The 15621-nt window shown below is 38.9% G+C and overlaps 3 protein-coding genes across 5 annotated transcripts; all 3 read left to right on the top strand.

The window, feature by feature from the left end:
* Positions 1-11: 11 nt before the first annotated feature.
* Positions 12-2608, top strand: LOC133728408 (putative FBD-associated F-box protein At3g50710). 2 transcript variants are annotated; one of them, XM_062155823.1, is made up of 4 exons: positions 12-45; positions 494-1392; positions 1924-2055; positions 2143-2608. In XM_062155823.1, exons 2-4 carry the CDS (start codon positions 499-501, stop codon positions 2527-2529), a joined length of 1413 nt encoding a protein of 470 aa, XP_062011807.1. In that variant the 5' UTR covers positions 12-45; positions 494-498; the 3' UTR covers positions 2530-2608. The 2 variants fall into 2 exon arrangements, with proteins under 2 accessions (XP_062011807.1, XP_062011808.1); XM_062155824.1 differs by lacking the exon at positions 12-45 and having other exon boundaries at positions 56-921.
* A 68-nt stretch (positions 2609-2676) lies between these two features.
* On the top strand, positions 2677-3902 carry LOC133731023 (F-box/FBD/LRR-repeat protein At3g26920-like; the record flags this gene model as incomplete). The annotated part of the gene is made up of 3 exons (XM_062158500.1): positions 2677-2835; positions 3041-3172; positions 3269-3902. Coding segments are annotated over 3 exons (636 nt in total), but the record flags the coding sequence as incomplete, so codon positions are not given.
* Positions 3903-11815: 7913 nt separating this feature from the next.
* On the top strand, positions 11816-15013 carry LOC133728407 (F-box/LRR-repeat protein At4g14103-like). Of its 2 annotated transcripts, XM_062155822.1 has the most exons (4): positions 11816-12135; positions 12634-13541; positions 14208-14339; positions 14427-15013. In XM_062155822.1, exons 2-4 carry the CDS (start codon positions 12639-12641, stop codon positions 14829-14831), a joined length of 1440 nt encoding a protein of 479 aa, XP_062011806.1. In that variant the 5' UTR covers positions 11816-12135; positions 12634-12638; the 3' UTR covers positions 14832-15013. The 2 variants fall into 2 exon arrangements, with proteins under 2 accessions (XP_062011806.1, XP_062011805.1); XM_062155821.1 differs by lacking the exon at positions 11816-12135 and having other exon boundaries at positions 12510-13541.
* Positions 15014-15621: the final 608 nt, after the last annotated feature.

Genomic DNA, 15621 nt, shown 5'->3' with positions numbered 1-15621 from the left:
GTCAGTGGTCACTGACACTATTATTTTTCTGGGTGACATCAAAGGGTACTTTTCTTCCTTATACTTTATTTGTTTACCATGAACATTGAGCAAAATAGGAACATAAATTGCAGTTATCTCCCTTTGTGTTCCTAAAGAAAATGCATGAAATTTTTTGTATGCATGAAAATACATAAATGGTTTTCAATTTAACCAGTTTAGAACATGCAGTAATTACCTTTTATATTGTTTATCTCTGAAGAATGTATGATTTTTATTTCTAGAGAAAATATAGTTTCCTCTGTCAAAAACTGTTCTTGAGAGAGTAGTATGGTGCCCATTTTTCATTTGGAAAATTTGGAATTGAAAACTCAAGACAAAATACGTTTACTTTCGAGCAGTTCCCTTGTCCTTGAAATGTATGTTCATCTGTTACAATTTCATCGTAAGCTTACATATTAAAGCTTAGAACTACCAACTGTTCATGCAATGTGACCATGTGTTTTAGCATCAGGACAAATGAATTCAAAGTCAAAGCGTCATTTGAGAGCTCCAGATAGGATCAGTGGGTTATCAGATGCACTTCTTTGGCACATACTTTCGTTTGTTGAAACACAAGATGCTGTGAGGACCTGTATTCTGTCTACAAGATGGAAGAACATATGGGCATCTGTTCCTACTCTAGACTTTGACCCGAGCTGTTTTCGTTACCCTTCTAAATTTTTGGCATTTGTTGATCATGTACTTCTCTTACGTTATTCATCAAACATTCAAAAGTTTCGGCTTCATTGGGAAGGTATTAATGTGGATGACTATCGTATTCATGCTTGGATTCATGCTGCCATTAGGCGCAACGTTGTTGAACTTGATCTCTGTGCTGGGTATTCAGATGAAACCAGGATTTTTGAGTTGCCTAAAAGCCTTGTCATGTGCAAAACACTGGTAATGTTGAGGTTGACATCACAATTTATTACCAGTATTCCTGCATCAGGGTGTTTCCCTAGTCTGAAGTCCCTCCATGTTACATTGCATGTCAAAGTTAATAAATCAATTTTTGATGTTTTGTCCAACTGCCCGATACTTGAAGATTTGACTATGGACGGTTCTCTTCAAGACATGAATCCCTTGAATTTAATAATTACTGCCCCTGCACTGAAGACACTAAGAATATGGTTCTATGTTGGTTTTGGTAGCTACTGCTATTTTATTAATTGCCCAAAGCTTGAAAATTTTTATGTGACAGAGGATTTTCCGTCAACATATTATTTGAAGGAAGCAAAATCCCTAGTCAAAGCCAGTATTTATCTACGTCGGCATTGTTCAAATGAACAACCTGGTTTTTACCGTGTGACTGAGCTTTTGGCAGAAGTATCCAATGTTACATATTTATGTCTTTTAGCTCATTGTTTTGAGGTAAGTATGGCCTGAGTTCCTTCCCTTATACTGTTTGGTAGGCAAGATTATAGGATACATTTTCTTTGAAAAGGAAGAGTGGAGGGGAGTGCATGTTGCGAGTAATCATTCTCATGATCCAATAGGAAGTAAAGGAATGAAATAAATCAACTTGTACATTTTCTCTAATTTTAATGTTTTTTTTTTTTTTTTTTTTTTTTTTTCAGTAGGTTTCTTATCCACTTTGCTGTACATTCTCCCCATTGTTAATAAAATTCTGTTTCCTATCCAAAAGAAGAAAAAAAATCAAGTAGTAACTTGTGACTAGTTCTTGGTTTGGAAAGGCAAAACTGAAAATATAGGAGTGTGATTAAATCAGAAGATTCTTTATGCCCTCATACATACCTGAGGGAAAGATATCTCTTCTATCTCCGCATTTTATACTGTTTTACCCTCTTCTATTCATCTTGGCATATATAATGATTTGAGATTATGCATAAGCATATGTTTGATTTTTATATGACCTTCATTGTTTCTTCATATTTCACAAAGGTTGGTTCTCTGCCTGCTTATGAAAATTTGAGACAATTGAAGCTGGTGATTCAAGATTGCTTTTGCTGGGAGTTGCTTACAGAGTTACTCAAAAGATCACCTATCCTGGAGTCTCTTGTCTTAGAATGTGAAGTAGGATGTATTTCTGCTTGTGCTATATGAAACTATAATGCAGTTCTTCACAATTATCATTTGACTCATATTTGAGATAATTGGTAGGTCGCCTGTTGTCTTCAAGAAGGCTCTGATCTCGACGAGGGGTCAGAGTATGAAGAAGGCTCTGAGCATGAAGAGGGCTCAGACCATGAAGAGGGGTCAGAGTATGAACAAGGGTCAAATCATGAAGAGGGGTCAGAGCATCAGTGGAACCCACCAGATTGTGTGCCTACATGTTGTTTGTCACACCTCAAGATTGTCACCATAAGGGGATTCACAGGAAAAGGCGATGAGTTGGAAGTGGCAAAGTACTTGCTGAAGTATGGTCAAGTTTTGAATAAGATGACTATTTCTATGGATCGTCTTGATTTGAATGAAAAAGAGAAGATTTATAAGGAGTTTTTAATGGTTCCAAGGGGTTCAAGAACTAGTATAGTTGAATTTATCTAGAATGCATTTTAATGTCTTATGGGGATTTTTGTTTTGTGCAATTCTAGCTTTCAAAGGTGTAAAAGACATACTCTGTTCACAGGAGGAATCTACTCTACTTGTACTGTTTACATTTCGTATTTTCTTATCAAGTCTCTAGTTTCTTAACTCTATGGGTATTGGATTTTGGTGTCATGGGGTCACCGTCGAAGAGAAAAGCTACGTCACCATTGTTCAGATAAAAATCCTTGCTATTCCCGGTTTACTTTCCCTGTGGCAGGAGTATCCAATGTCAAATTTTTGTGTCTATCAGCTAATTGTTTCGAGGTATGGTCTAATTAGTTTTCATTTCCTTCTACTTACAAATCCTATTTGTCTACTTATTCCTTCTACTGCAAAATACAGTGTCCGGCTGTGACTAAAACCACATCTTTTGCATAAGGTTTTGATTTGAAATTAAATATATATGCTGCATGAGTATCTGTAAACATTCAATATGTATATATATGCACAAGTTTCTGTTTTCATGAAGGTTGGTTCTCTGCCTGCTTTTGGTAATTTGAGCAAATTGAAGTTGGTGCTTCACAAATGCTTTCCCGGGAAATTGCTAACGGAGTTACTTAACAGATCACCTCATCTGCAGTATCTTATCTTAGAACATAGTGTAAGATGTGTTTCTATTGTGATACGTGAGACCAATACTAACGTGCGGTTTTATTGATTCTTAATTATTCTATTGATTCTTTTGATTTTTGGTCAGGACACTAGTGGTAATAAAAAACGCTCCAAGTATAAATCAGACTCAGAACCTGATGAAGGCCTGAAGCCGCAATGGCGGGAACCAGAGCTTGTGCCCAGTTGTTTAGTGTCAAACCTCGAGACTATCTACATTGAGGGATTCAAGGGGCAGCTGAATACAATGGAAGTGGCAAAATATCTCTTGAGGAACTGTGCAGTTCTGAAGAAGATGACGCTTTCTTCATATCGTTTGTGTAAAGGAAAGCAGGCCTTACAAAAAGAGCTTTTAATGGTTCCAAAGGTTTCAAAGGCTTGTATAGTTGAATTTGTCTATGATGAAGCTTTTGATTTTGAAAAGACTATCTGAACTGTTGCGTTTCTTTGTTTAGACTGATTCTGTTTCATAGGTGTAAAAGCATCTTCTCTTTGAGTGAAGATGAATCAACACTTGTTTGATTTACATTTCTTATCAATTCTCTTTGACTTCTGTTAACAAGTGTTAGATCAGGGAGGTGTTACTTAAACTCATTTTCATGTATGGATAGTCATTTGACCTTGTGGATTTGGATTCTTCAAATCCAAATATGATGTTTGAATTGGATTAATATTTCATTCAATGAATTTGGATTTGGTTTATTTCGACTTTAGGTAACCATGGAAGCCCCATAAGCTGGATTCGCAAACCATTTCCAATTTGCCAACGAACACCTAGCTTCAACGCATCCAAATCCCACACAATGGACCACCAAATGTGCGTAGAATATGTAGCACTTTGAGTATTTAGTAAACTATCTTGGGGAGAACGCGCCTTTAATATACGAGTCATCCAAGTATTAGTAGCTAGGGTAAGAAAACCCAAGCCGCCTTCCATCTGAAAACAGGGAATGGAAAAGAGAGTTTGCTGGAATGATTCAATCTATTCATCAGTGTGCAATAAATATTAGGGAAAAATGCACGAACAGTGTCTGGAGACTCTGAGGACTGTCAAAATGATACCTGAACTTTCAAACGTATCAATGTGATACCTGAACTTATATTTTCTTGTCAACGTAGTACCTACATCAACTTTCCGTCACGGCACCGTTAAATTTACCACGTGTGACTATGTGAGGCACGTGAGGTACAAAATGAAGGTTAAAAGACTGATTTGCCCTATAACTAAAATTTTAAATATTTTTTTTGGTAAAAACATTTTAAATATATTTTTTTTTGGTAAAAAGACTGATTTACCTTTAATTTTTTTAATTAAAATTTTTCACCCCTCCACCTCTCGTCTTCTTCCTCTCCCCTCGATCAACCACTCTTTAAAAAGACTGGTTGTCCTCGCCAATTCCTCCCGCAACAACACCTCAGTACTCCTCGATTTCAGGCACACTACGCTGACGTTGTTGACCTCGACGAAAGCATCGGCGGCGCACTTAATCGCCGATTTCAGATCTTTGACAAGCGAGGCTTCGAGAAGACTATGTCCTTCATTTTCGAGGACGAAATTGAAATTGAAATTGGGATTGAGATTGGGATTTGGATTTGGATTGGGTTCTCTGGAAACTTCGACGGTACTCAAAGCGGGACTTGAGATCGAGGAAGGAGGAGGGCGGAGAGATCATCTATATCATTACTTGTTGGTGTTTTTGTTGTAGTTAATAACTTGATATTAATGGATTTTTAGTTTGAGTTCGAGTTGTGGTGGAGGTGTGGGTGTGGGTGTGGGTGGTGACGAAAAATGAAATTCAGGGTTTCTGCAACGTCTTCTTAGTTCTTCTTCTTCATTGCCCATTTCACAACAGGTCTGCATTGATGTTGTTGAGGCGATTTCAAAGGAGGAATGGAATATTGTGTTAATTTGATATGATACATCTGTGATTGTTTTGGTTGTTTTGCAATCCAAGTCATCGTGCTTTCTCTGTTGGACTTGGAGGTATTGAAGAGGCCATCGACCTCGCGGCGGAAGCTGATAAGGCAGCGGGTCTTCTCCTAGATCCAATGCTCGGACCGCTTCTTCGGGGCGCGGACCTCGTAGTCCTCGCCACAGCTGCTGGTGTTGCCACCAATTAAGGCAGACTTGGGAGTTGAATAGGGTCGAATGATTTTGCAGAAACAAGTTGGACTTGGTTTTGTGTTTTAGAAGTGAATCGAACAAGGGAGAAGCTTTGCTAAAAAAAATTATTTCTCATTCTTTTTTGTTCTTGGAGTTCCCAGATCTTTCATTTCTCTTTCAAAATGGGTTTGTCGAGTTTAAGAAGATGAACAAGAATGGGTTCAAGAACATGAACAATTGAGATTTCTTTTGTTTTTTTTGCCTTTTTGCTGGGTTTGAGAAGATGAACATGAAGACATGTTAGGTTCATACTTATCGGATTGAGATTTTTTTTTTTTGAGAATATATTGGATTGATCTTGGTTAATAGAAAAAGCAAAAAAAAAATAGTCATCTTTTATTTTCAATATAATAAATTATTATGTTTTTATTTTAAATTTTAAATTTATTCATTTAGGATTTGATGGAGTGGAAAAGTCTTGTTTGCCCTCATTTTCGGCCTCACATGTGTCACACGTGACTCGAACTGACGGAGCCGTAACGGAAAGTTGATGTAGGTACTACGTTGACAAGAAAATATAAGTCCAGGTATCACATTGATACGTTTGAAAGTTCAGGTATCATTTTGACAGTCCTCAGAGTCTCCAGACACTGTTCGTGCATTTTTCTCTAAATATTATATACAATGATTACACTAAAGAGTCTCCATAAAACAGGGAGACAGTCTCCATAAAGCAAGGAGATAAAAAAGGAAAACTATCCTCCTATGTAATAGATGCCGAATGAGACAAATGAATGCATAATGATATTGACAGCTCTGCTATGCTATGCTTTCCAACACTCCCCCTCAAGTTGGAGAGTGGATGTCCTGCACTCCCAACTTGCGAATCATAGGCATGAAGATCTCCTTGCCAAGAGCTTTGGTCAAAATGTCAGCTAGCTGATTTGCAGAATTCACAAATCTAGTCTCCACTTAACCATCTTGAATCTTGTCCCTGATATACGTTCATGGAAAACTGGATTTGCTGCAATGTGTAATGCGGCCTTATTGTCACAATACAACAATGCGGTCTCTTGATGCAAAACCCCCAAGTCTCTAAGTAAATAACGAAGCCATGTCAATTCAGAACAAGCTCTTGTCATCGCACGATACTCTGCTTCAGCTGAAGAAAGGGAGATTGTTTTCTGGCGCTTCGACCGCCATGAAATCAAAAAAGGGCCTAAGAACACACAGTACCCTGTAGTAGACCTTCTCGTAAGTGGGCATCCTGCCCAATCCGAGTCACAGAATGCTCGCAACTGTAGATTGCTGGTTAAGGAGAAGAAAAAGCCTTAGCCAGGAATAGATTTCAGATAACGCACAACCCGTAAAGCTGCCTCCTAATGAGCCTTTCGAGGTTGGTGCATAAACCTGCTCAATATATGGACAGAGTATGTAATATCCTAACGCCCCAAGCTGCACCTCACCAGCCTAAGCTCGTTACAGTGTCACGAGTCTCTAAAACATAAACCGAACGCTCGATTTACATCCTAGAGAACCGCTAGGCATTTTGTTTGAAAACTTTTTCTCTAAACACAGCGGAAGCTACAAGTACTTTTGAGGTGAAAATCTTTAAATCTCTAGAATCTATTTCGTTCGTCCAGAACTTGGATAAAGGCTCACACGAGATACGAGATTGAATTTCAATGAAAGAGAATTCAACTAAATTTGACAAGAGGCTAGATATCAGCAAGTTCCGAAACATGAATTTCAAGAAATAGAATTCAGAACAAACTACAGACGAGGATTTACCAAACTTGTTCCGCACACCCAACTTCGTCCGCTACTGTCCCGTTACCAGTGCACAGTACTTGCATCCATACTGTTGTAGGGGTGAGCTTTCGTCCTCGCTGCTAAACAGGAACTCTAACTCGACTAGGTTTGAAAATCAACAGATAAATGTTTGGAGCTCCAGTATAAAAACATGCTTGAACCAAATAATTAAAGGAACGACAAAATTTATAAAAATGCTTTCTGACTAGAAAATCGATGCATGATACTCAATTGAATACGCGCGCTAAATCTTACCCGATGGCCGATCTCATAGACCCACTACACGACCTTACCTCAATTTACTTTATCATCAGGTAAGCGTAGCGAGAGCATCCGCTACCTGGCTATGCACACGTATCGAGTCCGTTATTACAGATACTCGGACGACCGGCATAGCTAACCCTCCGGAGGTTTAGGGAATCGAACCCAAAGAAGTCAGTGCCCCTTTCGCTCTCAAGCCATCACATTTCTCACGATTTGGTTAGTATGCATTGCATTTTAACATAACCAAACCATACCACCAAACATGCATCATTTTAACACAATATACAAGAAAACAACTAACCAAGGAGAGTCCTGAATCCCTACCTGGATTTCGATGCTTTCTCTCACATACTCCGAGAGTCGCGAACCTTCTGTTCCTCGGATAACTTGAGTCCTAAGTTCCGACATTTCGATAGTTAATGTCTCAATGAACTAATAATTGAAATCTCGACGATTACAAATCATACAATCAAGTTTTCCTGGTTTGACCAGGAGTTGACCAATTTGACCACGTTTGACCACTCGAGACAGGTTCGATAATTAACTTAAATTATCAAACATTTACTTGAAATTTCGATATCGACCAAACATATATTGAGTGCACCCGGTTTACTAAGGCCACCCAATATATATTTAAAATCTTTTCTTTACTTATTATCAAACCGCAAATACACAAGCAAACCAATAACAACTTCACCAACAAAAGATCTCAAACTACTTAAAAATTTTGTCGCATAGTAGTAATTCAACGGAATTTACTATGGACACCCAGTTCATTCCAATTTTCACTCAAGGTGTGCCCAAAACCACTAAGAGCAAGTTCACCCGTTGGGTCACCGGGTCACCTACTATTCACTACTTTTTAGTGTATATTTTCATTCTCTAGGTCACGAAATACACTGTGCCCGTGACCCAGGGCACGAAATACACTGTGCTCGTGACCCAGAGAGTGAAATCAACACTAAAAAGTAGTGAATAGTGGGTGACCTGGTGACCCGGTGACCCAACGGGTGAACTTGCTCTAAGGACACCCAAGATCAACTCGACCAATTTTTAAAACTTTTTACAACCATCTCGAATAACCTGCCCTAGCCACCCTAGCAAGGCACTAACTTGCAAAACCATAAACAACCTCAATCCACCACCTAATTTCAATTCAAAACTAATACCAAATACTAATTAGAGCCGGCTTAGAGCAAGTGCGACATGAGCGACGGAACAGGGCCCCCAAATTTTGGGGCCCTATTTTAAGTTCTGAGACGTATAAGATATATATAAAAGGGCCTCATGACATAAGTCTGTTGTAGTTCAGTTGGCACTGAACTGAGCTTTTCTTTTCCTTCCTCTTTAGGTGTTCGACTCTCACCATTGTATGTCTCTTGCTTTTCTTTTTTCCTTCCCCCCTCTCCCTCCTCTATTTTCCTGGTTTTATTTCTTTGGTGGATACTGCAGTAGGGCCCCTATATTTATCTTTGATCCTTTGAATTCTTTACAATTTTTTTATGTTTTTTGGGTAGTATCTTATTTATCTTCTTTAATAATTCAATTGTAATGTTGATTCTTTTAATGAAATTTTTGTAACAAAGCTTTAGTTCTCTTTCTCTCTGAAAAATGATAAAAGATTTTTCAATCTTTTTTTTTTGGTCAACTGAAGATTTTTCAATCTAAAAAATAATCTTGTATAATATTTTCTCTATATAACAAAAATTTTCAATAATATATACATATAAAACTGCAAAAAGTGGGCCCTATTTTTAATTTCGCACAGGGCCTCTAAAACTTTTGAGACGGCTCTGATACTAATCTGGAACACAAAACTAACAAAATCACCATTTTACACACTGCCATAGTACAAGCTCGGAAATCACAATCCATTCGAATCGAAACACCAAAATCCATCCAATCTGTCCAAAAGTGCCAAAGAACAGAACTTCAAGTTTTTACCTTCAATGGTATAATTCGCAGGAGCAATGCTACTGACGAAGAACACGGCAACCAGGATTCTCCCACTTCTCTCAACTATCTTCCAAACCTTGTAAGTTCCAGTCTAATCAACTCAACCCTACTAGCAAATTGGGATGGAACAATTACTCCTTCGAGCTCTAGAGCCAGACTTGCTGTTGAAGACGAACCACGAAGGGTAGGACAGCTGCTTGCGTCGGTGACGGCATGGAGATCGACCGAGAGGAACCCAGAAACTCAAATCGTCAAAACTGAACCCAATTCGAAAACTAATTGAACAGACTTGAAGAACATGACGAGGAGAGGAGGTTTCATACTCCAGACGGCCCAGACGGTGGCCGGAGGCGTTGGTAATTGCAGAGGTTGCCGGAGAAGTCTCGGAGCTTCCAATCGTTGCTTCTCCGTTCACCGTCGATGCATGGACGATCTGAGGATGCAGGGAGGTAGGCGACGCAGAGGCGAAGGGAATGGTGCCTGTGCGCCGTCGTGGGGTGGCCGGACGGTGTCACTCCGATCGGGTTTCTCTCTAGGGTCGCGGCTGTGTCCGGGTCAGAGAGCTCCCAGCTCTTTCCCTCCCTCTCTCTCGAACTTTCCTGGGTCTTCCCACTGTTCACAAACCTATAATGGTCCAACTAATAATGGACGGCCATGATGAAGCAGTGGAGGAGGGCTAGGATCGGTCCACTTGTTTTCTATTTCTTGAATTAATTTCCAAAATCTCAAAACTTCGAACAGCCACGATACATAGCCCGGGTATCCGAATAATTCTTCGAAAATTTTCACGAACTTGTCGTGTAGTGTACTTTATTATCCAACTCCTAAGTTAAGGATTTCACTTGGTGAAAATTTCTGAAAATTTTCTCGAGCACCTTGACGTTTATCGAGATCGTTAAATAATTTACCGTACGATCTCCACTAAGCTGGAAACATTTTTCCGGGTGCACTACGAGAAAACACCATCTTGGCCTGATGTCATTTTTCCTCCTCTAGCCGAACTGGAATTGTGCTTGTTATTGTTCTTACTACCATGGCTGCACTAGAGCCGGATTCCACTGAGGTCTGTGAAACACTGAGAAGTCGTTGTTTTTCTTCTTGAGAGACAACAGCATATGCTTGACGAACACTTGGAAGAGGATTCATGAGAAGAATTTGTCCGCGAGTTGCACTGTAAGTCTCATTCAAACCCATTAAGAATTGCATCAATGTCTGTTGATCTACCTGTGCTTCATGTGCTGCGTCTTAATATATGGATAATTCATCCCATAAGCTTTTCAATTTTGTATAGTAGGCTAAGATAGAGAGTCGCTCTTGTCGAAGACAAGCAATATCTAGTTGAATCTCAAAGATGCGAGGTGCATTGCTTTGAGAGAGTCGCTCACGAAGGTCCTCCCAACTTCATGAGCAGTAGAGTAATAGATAACACTGTCTGCAATTTCTAGATTAAGAGTATTGACTATCCAGGAGTGGACCATGTCGTTACACCACGACCAAGTCGCATAACCTTCAAGATCAACTTCTTCTAAAGGAGCGTTGATTGAGTCGTTGACAAATCCGAACTTGTTCTTGGAGTATAAAGCTAGGGTCATAGCCCTTTTCCAACCTGAGTAGTTGTCTCCATTCAAGGATTTGGAGACTAGAACTAATCATGATCTGAGTGATGAGTAAAATAAGGATTTGAGATGTCAGATTTTGAAAAATCTAATGCAGTCTCTGACTTAGATGGATCAGAGGTGGCAACTGATTTGCCGGAACCAGAAGGTGGTGGAGGAATATCATCAATGGCCATGATGGCTGTAAATGAGAGAAGGTGTTACACAAGAGATTGGAGAAGGGTCAGGATCTTAGTGCTGCTCTGATACCATGAAAACAGGGAATGGAAAAGAGAGTTTGCTGGAATGAATCAATCTATTCATCAGTGTGCAATAAATATTATATACAATGATTACACTAAAAAGAGTCTCCATAAAACAGGGTCGCAAGGAGATAAAAAAGGAAAACTATCCTCCTATGTAATAGAGCCGAATGAGACAAATGAATGCATAATGATATTGACAGCTCTGCTATGCTTTCCAACACCATCTTGGCCTGACGTCATGTTTCGCATTGTAGCAAATGAATGCCTCTGCCATGAGTGTGGGTGTGTGACCAAAAGAACTTAGAACTAAAGGGAAAAAACCCCTGCATCAACCACTTCCCAACTGATCAAACCTAAGAGCATTTGCAGTCGACAAAGGAAGAGCCAATTCCCACAAGGCGAGGTTAAGATGATGACTCGATTCTACAACAGCATCTGCCAAGAAGTTTGCGTCTCTGAAAACATGCTTGAAGTTAACTTAATGAAACTACCGAGCTAGCCAAATGATTTCTTGAACAAGAGACTTTATCCTCCAAGCACTTGAATTATGCCCTTAATGCAACCCATCAATAATTTTGGATCACTTTCCACTTGAATGCAAGAAGCCGCGCACCAAACCTTTTCTAATACCTTCTCAAAGACCTTCAGCCACAGAAGCTTTTCCCACATTTTTAGCAGATGCCCAAGGGAATTCATCCCAATTGAGAGTTGATCATCAGAGAAAAATAAGAGGCAAACTTAAATCTAGGCTCCATCCCCACACCACAGTAATAATAAGAGGCCCAAATCTAAAAGCCCAAAACAAACAATGAAAGTTTCATTGGGGAAAGCGCCGAAGGCTCTTCTTGTCTTCCTCCTAAACAAAGGGTTCTCTCTCCTCCATTTCTTTTCTTAGCAGCCGAGCTGATCACACCCTACTGTTCACTGACACTATTATTTTTCTGGGTGACCTCACAAGGTACTTTTCTTCCTTATACTTTGTTTGTTTACCATGAACATTGAGCAAAATAGGAACATATATTGCAGTTCTCTCCCTTGTGTTCCTAAAGAAAATGCATGAATTTTTTTTTTTTTTTTTTTGGTTGGTAGATAATGGTTTTCAATTTAACCAGTTTAAAACATGCAGTATTTACCTTTTGTATTGTTTACCTCCGAAGAATATATGATTTCGATTTCTAGAGAAAATATAGTTTCTGTATCAGTTCAGGGTTCAGCAAATATACACGTTTTAATTCCGGCTTTGTCTGTTTCCTTTGTCAAAAACTGTTCTTGAGTAGTATGGTGCCCTTTCTTCATTTGGAAAATTTGGAATTGAAAATTCAAGACAGCAGTTCCCTTTTCCTTGAATTGTATGTTCATCTGTTACAATTTAATTTTAATTTTACATATCAAAGCTTAGAGCTACCAAGCTTACAACTGTGCTTGCAATTTGGCCATGTATGTGTTTGAGCATCAGGACAAATGAATTCGAAATCAAAGCGTCAGTTGAGAGTTCCAGATAGGATCAGTGGGTTACCAGATGCACTTCTTTGGCACATACTTTCGTTTGTTGAAACACAAGATGCTGTGAGGACCTGTGTTCTGTCTACAAGATGGAAGAACATATGGGCGTCTGTTCCCACCTTAGATTTTGACCAGACAAGTTTTCATGACCCTGATAAATTTTGGGCATTTGTTGATTCTGTACTTCTCTTCCGTCACTCATCAAACATCAAAAAATTTCGGCTTTATATGAAGGGCAAGGATGTGGACCACTCTCGTATTAATGCTTGGATCAACACTGCCATTAGGCGCAACGTTGTTGAACTTGATCTCTTAGCTGGGCATCCATTTCTATCCAAGCTTGTTGAGTTGCCTAAAAGCCTCTTCATGTGTAAAACACTGGTAATCTTGAGGTTGAGATCACAATTTATTACCAATATTCCTGCATCAGGGTGTTTCCCGAGTCTGAAGTTCCTCCATGTTACATTTTATTCAAATGTTATTGAATCAATGCGTGAGCTTTTCTCCAACTGTCCGATACTTGAAGATTTGACTGTGGATGGTCTTCTTCTATACGGTGTTTCCTTGAATTTAAACATTTCTGTCCCTTCACTGAAGACGTTAAGAATATGGTTTGATAAAGATGGTGATGATAATGGTGCCAGCAGCTATTTTATTAATTGCCCAAAGCTTGAAAATCTTGATGTGACAGAGGAGTTTTCGTCAACATATTGTTGGGGGAAAGCAAAATCCCTAGTCAAAGCCAGTATTTGTCTACCTCAGCATTGTTCAAATGGACAGCCTAGTTTTTACCGTGTGAAATCACTTTTGGCAGGAATATCCAGTGTTACAGATTTATGTCTTTCAGCTCATTGTTTTGAGGTAAGTGTAGCCTGAGTTCTCCCATGCCACGCCGCCCCACCCCCCACAACACACACACAGAGAGTTTGGTAGGGAAGATTATAGGATACATATTCTTTGGAAAAATAGAGTGGAGGGCTGTACATGTGTGCAACAATCATTCTCATGATCCAATCCCTTTAGAGATGGAGGGAGTAATGGAATGAAATAAATCAACTTGTACATTTTCTCTAATTTGAGTGCTGTTGTTGTGTGATGTCTCTATTAATTTGTTCTGTTGCCTTTGCTATCACTTCTCGATGTCTTTTTTTTTTTTTTTATTTTTTTTATTTTTTTTTTTTATTGCGATTTCTTATCCACTGTGCTGTACATTCTCCCCGTAATAAAATTATGTTTCCTATAAAAAATAAAATTTAAAAAATCACTTGTGACCAATTCTTGGTTTGGAAGGGTAAAGCTGAATTTATAGGAATGTAATTAACTCGGAAGATTCTTTATTCACTGATACATACAAAACAGAAGGGAGTCATAGACTTCATGAGGGAAAGATATCTCTTCTATCTCCCCATTTTGTACTCTTTTACCCTCTTCTATTCATCTTGTCATATATTATGATTTGAGATTATGCATAAGCATATCTTTGATTTTTACATGATCGTCTGTTTGTTTCTTCATATTTCACAAAAGGTTGGTTCTCTGCCTGCTTATGAAAATTTGAGACGGTTGAAGTTGGTGATTCAAGATTGCTTTTGCTGGGAGTTGCTTACAAAGTTACTCAAAAGATCACCTATCCTGGAGTCTCTTGTCTTAGAATGTGAAGTGAGATGTATTTCTAATTGTGCTATATGAAACTATAATGCAGTTCATCACGATTATCATTTGACTCATCTTTGATATAATTGGTAGGTCGACGGTTGTCCTCAAGAAGACTCTGATAATGACGAAGGATCACTGTATGAAGAAGACTCCGAGAGTGAAGAGGGCTCTGAGCATGAAGAGGGTTCAGAGAATGAACGAAGGTCAGATCATGAAGAAGGCTCAGTGAATGAACAAGGGTCAGAGCATCAATGGAATCCTCCAGATTGTGTGCCTAAATGTTGTTTGTTACACCTCAAGATTGTCTCCATAAGGGGATTCATGGGAGAACGTGATGAGTTGGAAGTGGCAAAGTACTTGCTGAAGTATGGTAAAGTTTTGAATAAGATGACTATATCTATGGATCATCTTGATGTTAATGAAAAAGAGAAGATTTACAAGGAGTTTTTAATGGTTCCAAGGGGTTCAAGAACTAGTATAGTTGAATTTATGTAGGATGCATTTTAATGTCTTGAAGGAATTTTTGTTGTGTGCACTCCTAGCTTTCAAGGTATTAAAAGCACACTCTGTTCACAGAATGAATTTAGTCTACCTGAACGCTTTTCATATCGTATTTTCTTATCAAGTCTCTAGTTTCTCAAATCTATGGGGATTGGATATTTGGTGTCCTGTTATAATTTCTATGGCGCGGAAGAGATGAAAAAGTACATCTGCACTCTTGCCATGTTCATCCCTATGAATTGAATGGAGTTAAAAGAACACAAATAAAAGCTGAACTATCAGTCTTGCTTGTTAAAAATATTACATCTCTGTATTCATGATCCGCTGTTAACTTGAAAGGGCCTGGTCCTGGTTTTCATGATTTGCTGTTCCATCATGTGTATTGTGAAGAATACTTGTGTAATTGTCATGATGAGCGGGGCAACTGCTGGATCATAAGTCATTACCTGCGGTAATGTTCAGATTTTGAAATGCAGTCCGACTTGTCCAAGGCTCACAGTTTCATTCTGTCATTCATAAGGTTAGAAAGTTGTTTAAAATTCCGTTCTCTTTCTTTTTTTTGAGAGGAAAGACGACAGACTATATTAAATGCAAACTACGGAGTACATGGAGCGATGCAAAAGCATCGAAAGAAAATAAAAAAGCATAACAAGATGCACAAACGCATCTAAAATGAAGAAAAACAATAAAGGATAACAAGATGCACAGACGCATCTAGAATGAAAGGTAACCAGGATGTGACTTGATGCCGAACGACATCGCTGCACTGCATATGTCACGAGAG

The sequence above is a fragment of the Rosa rugosa genome, chromosome 2 (genome assembly GCF_958449725.1).
Source record: "Rosa rugosa chromosome 2, drRosRugo1.1, whole genome shotgun sequence".
NCBI classification, from domain to species: domain Eukaryota; kingdom Viridiplantae; phylum Streptophyta; class Magnoliopsida; order Rosales; family Rosaceae; genus Rosa; species Rosa rugosa.
The sequence above is the reverse complement of the archived record's forward strand: the minus strand, read 5'-3'. Positions and strand labels throughout refer to the sequence as shown.

Bases quoted from the DNA above. Each gene is read 5' to 3' on its own strand.
- LOC133728407 (XM_062155822.1), top strand. From the start codon at position 12,639: ATGAATTCGAAATCAAAGCGTCAGTTGAGAGTTCCAGATAGGATCAGT. The intron at 13,542-14,207 runs GTAAGTGTAGCC...ATTTCACAAAAG, and splicing joins TTTCAGCTCATTGTTTTGAG to GTTGGTTCTCTGCCTGCTTA. The intron at 14,340-14,426 runs GTGAGATGTATT...TATAATTGGTAG, and splicing joins CTCTTGTCTTAGAATGTGAA to GTCGACGGTTGTCCTCAAGA.
- LOC133728408 (XM_062155823.1), top strand. From the start codon at position 499: ATGAATTCAAAGTCAAAGCGTCATTTGAGAGCTCCAGATAGGATCAGT. The intron at 1,393-1,923 runs GTAAGTATGGCC...TATTTCACAAAG, and splicing joins TTTTAGCTCATTGTTTTGAG to GTTGGTTCTCTGCCTGCTTA. The intron at 2,056-2,142 runs GTAGGATGTATT...GATAATTGGTAG, and splicing joins CTCTTGTCTTAGAATGTGAA to GTCGCCTGTTGTCTTCAAGA.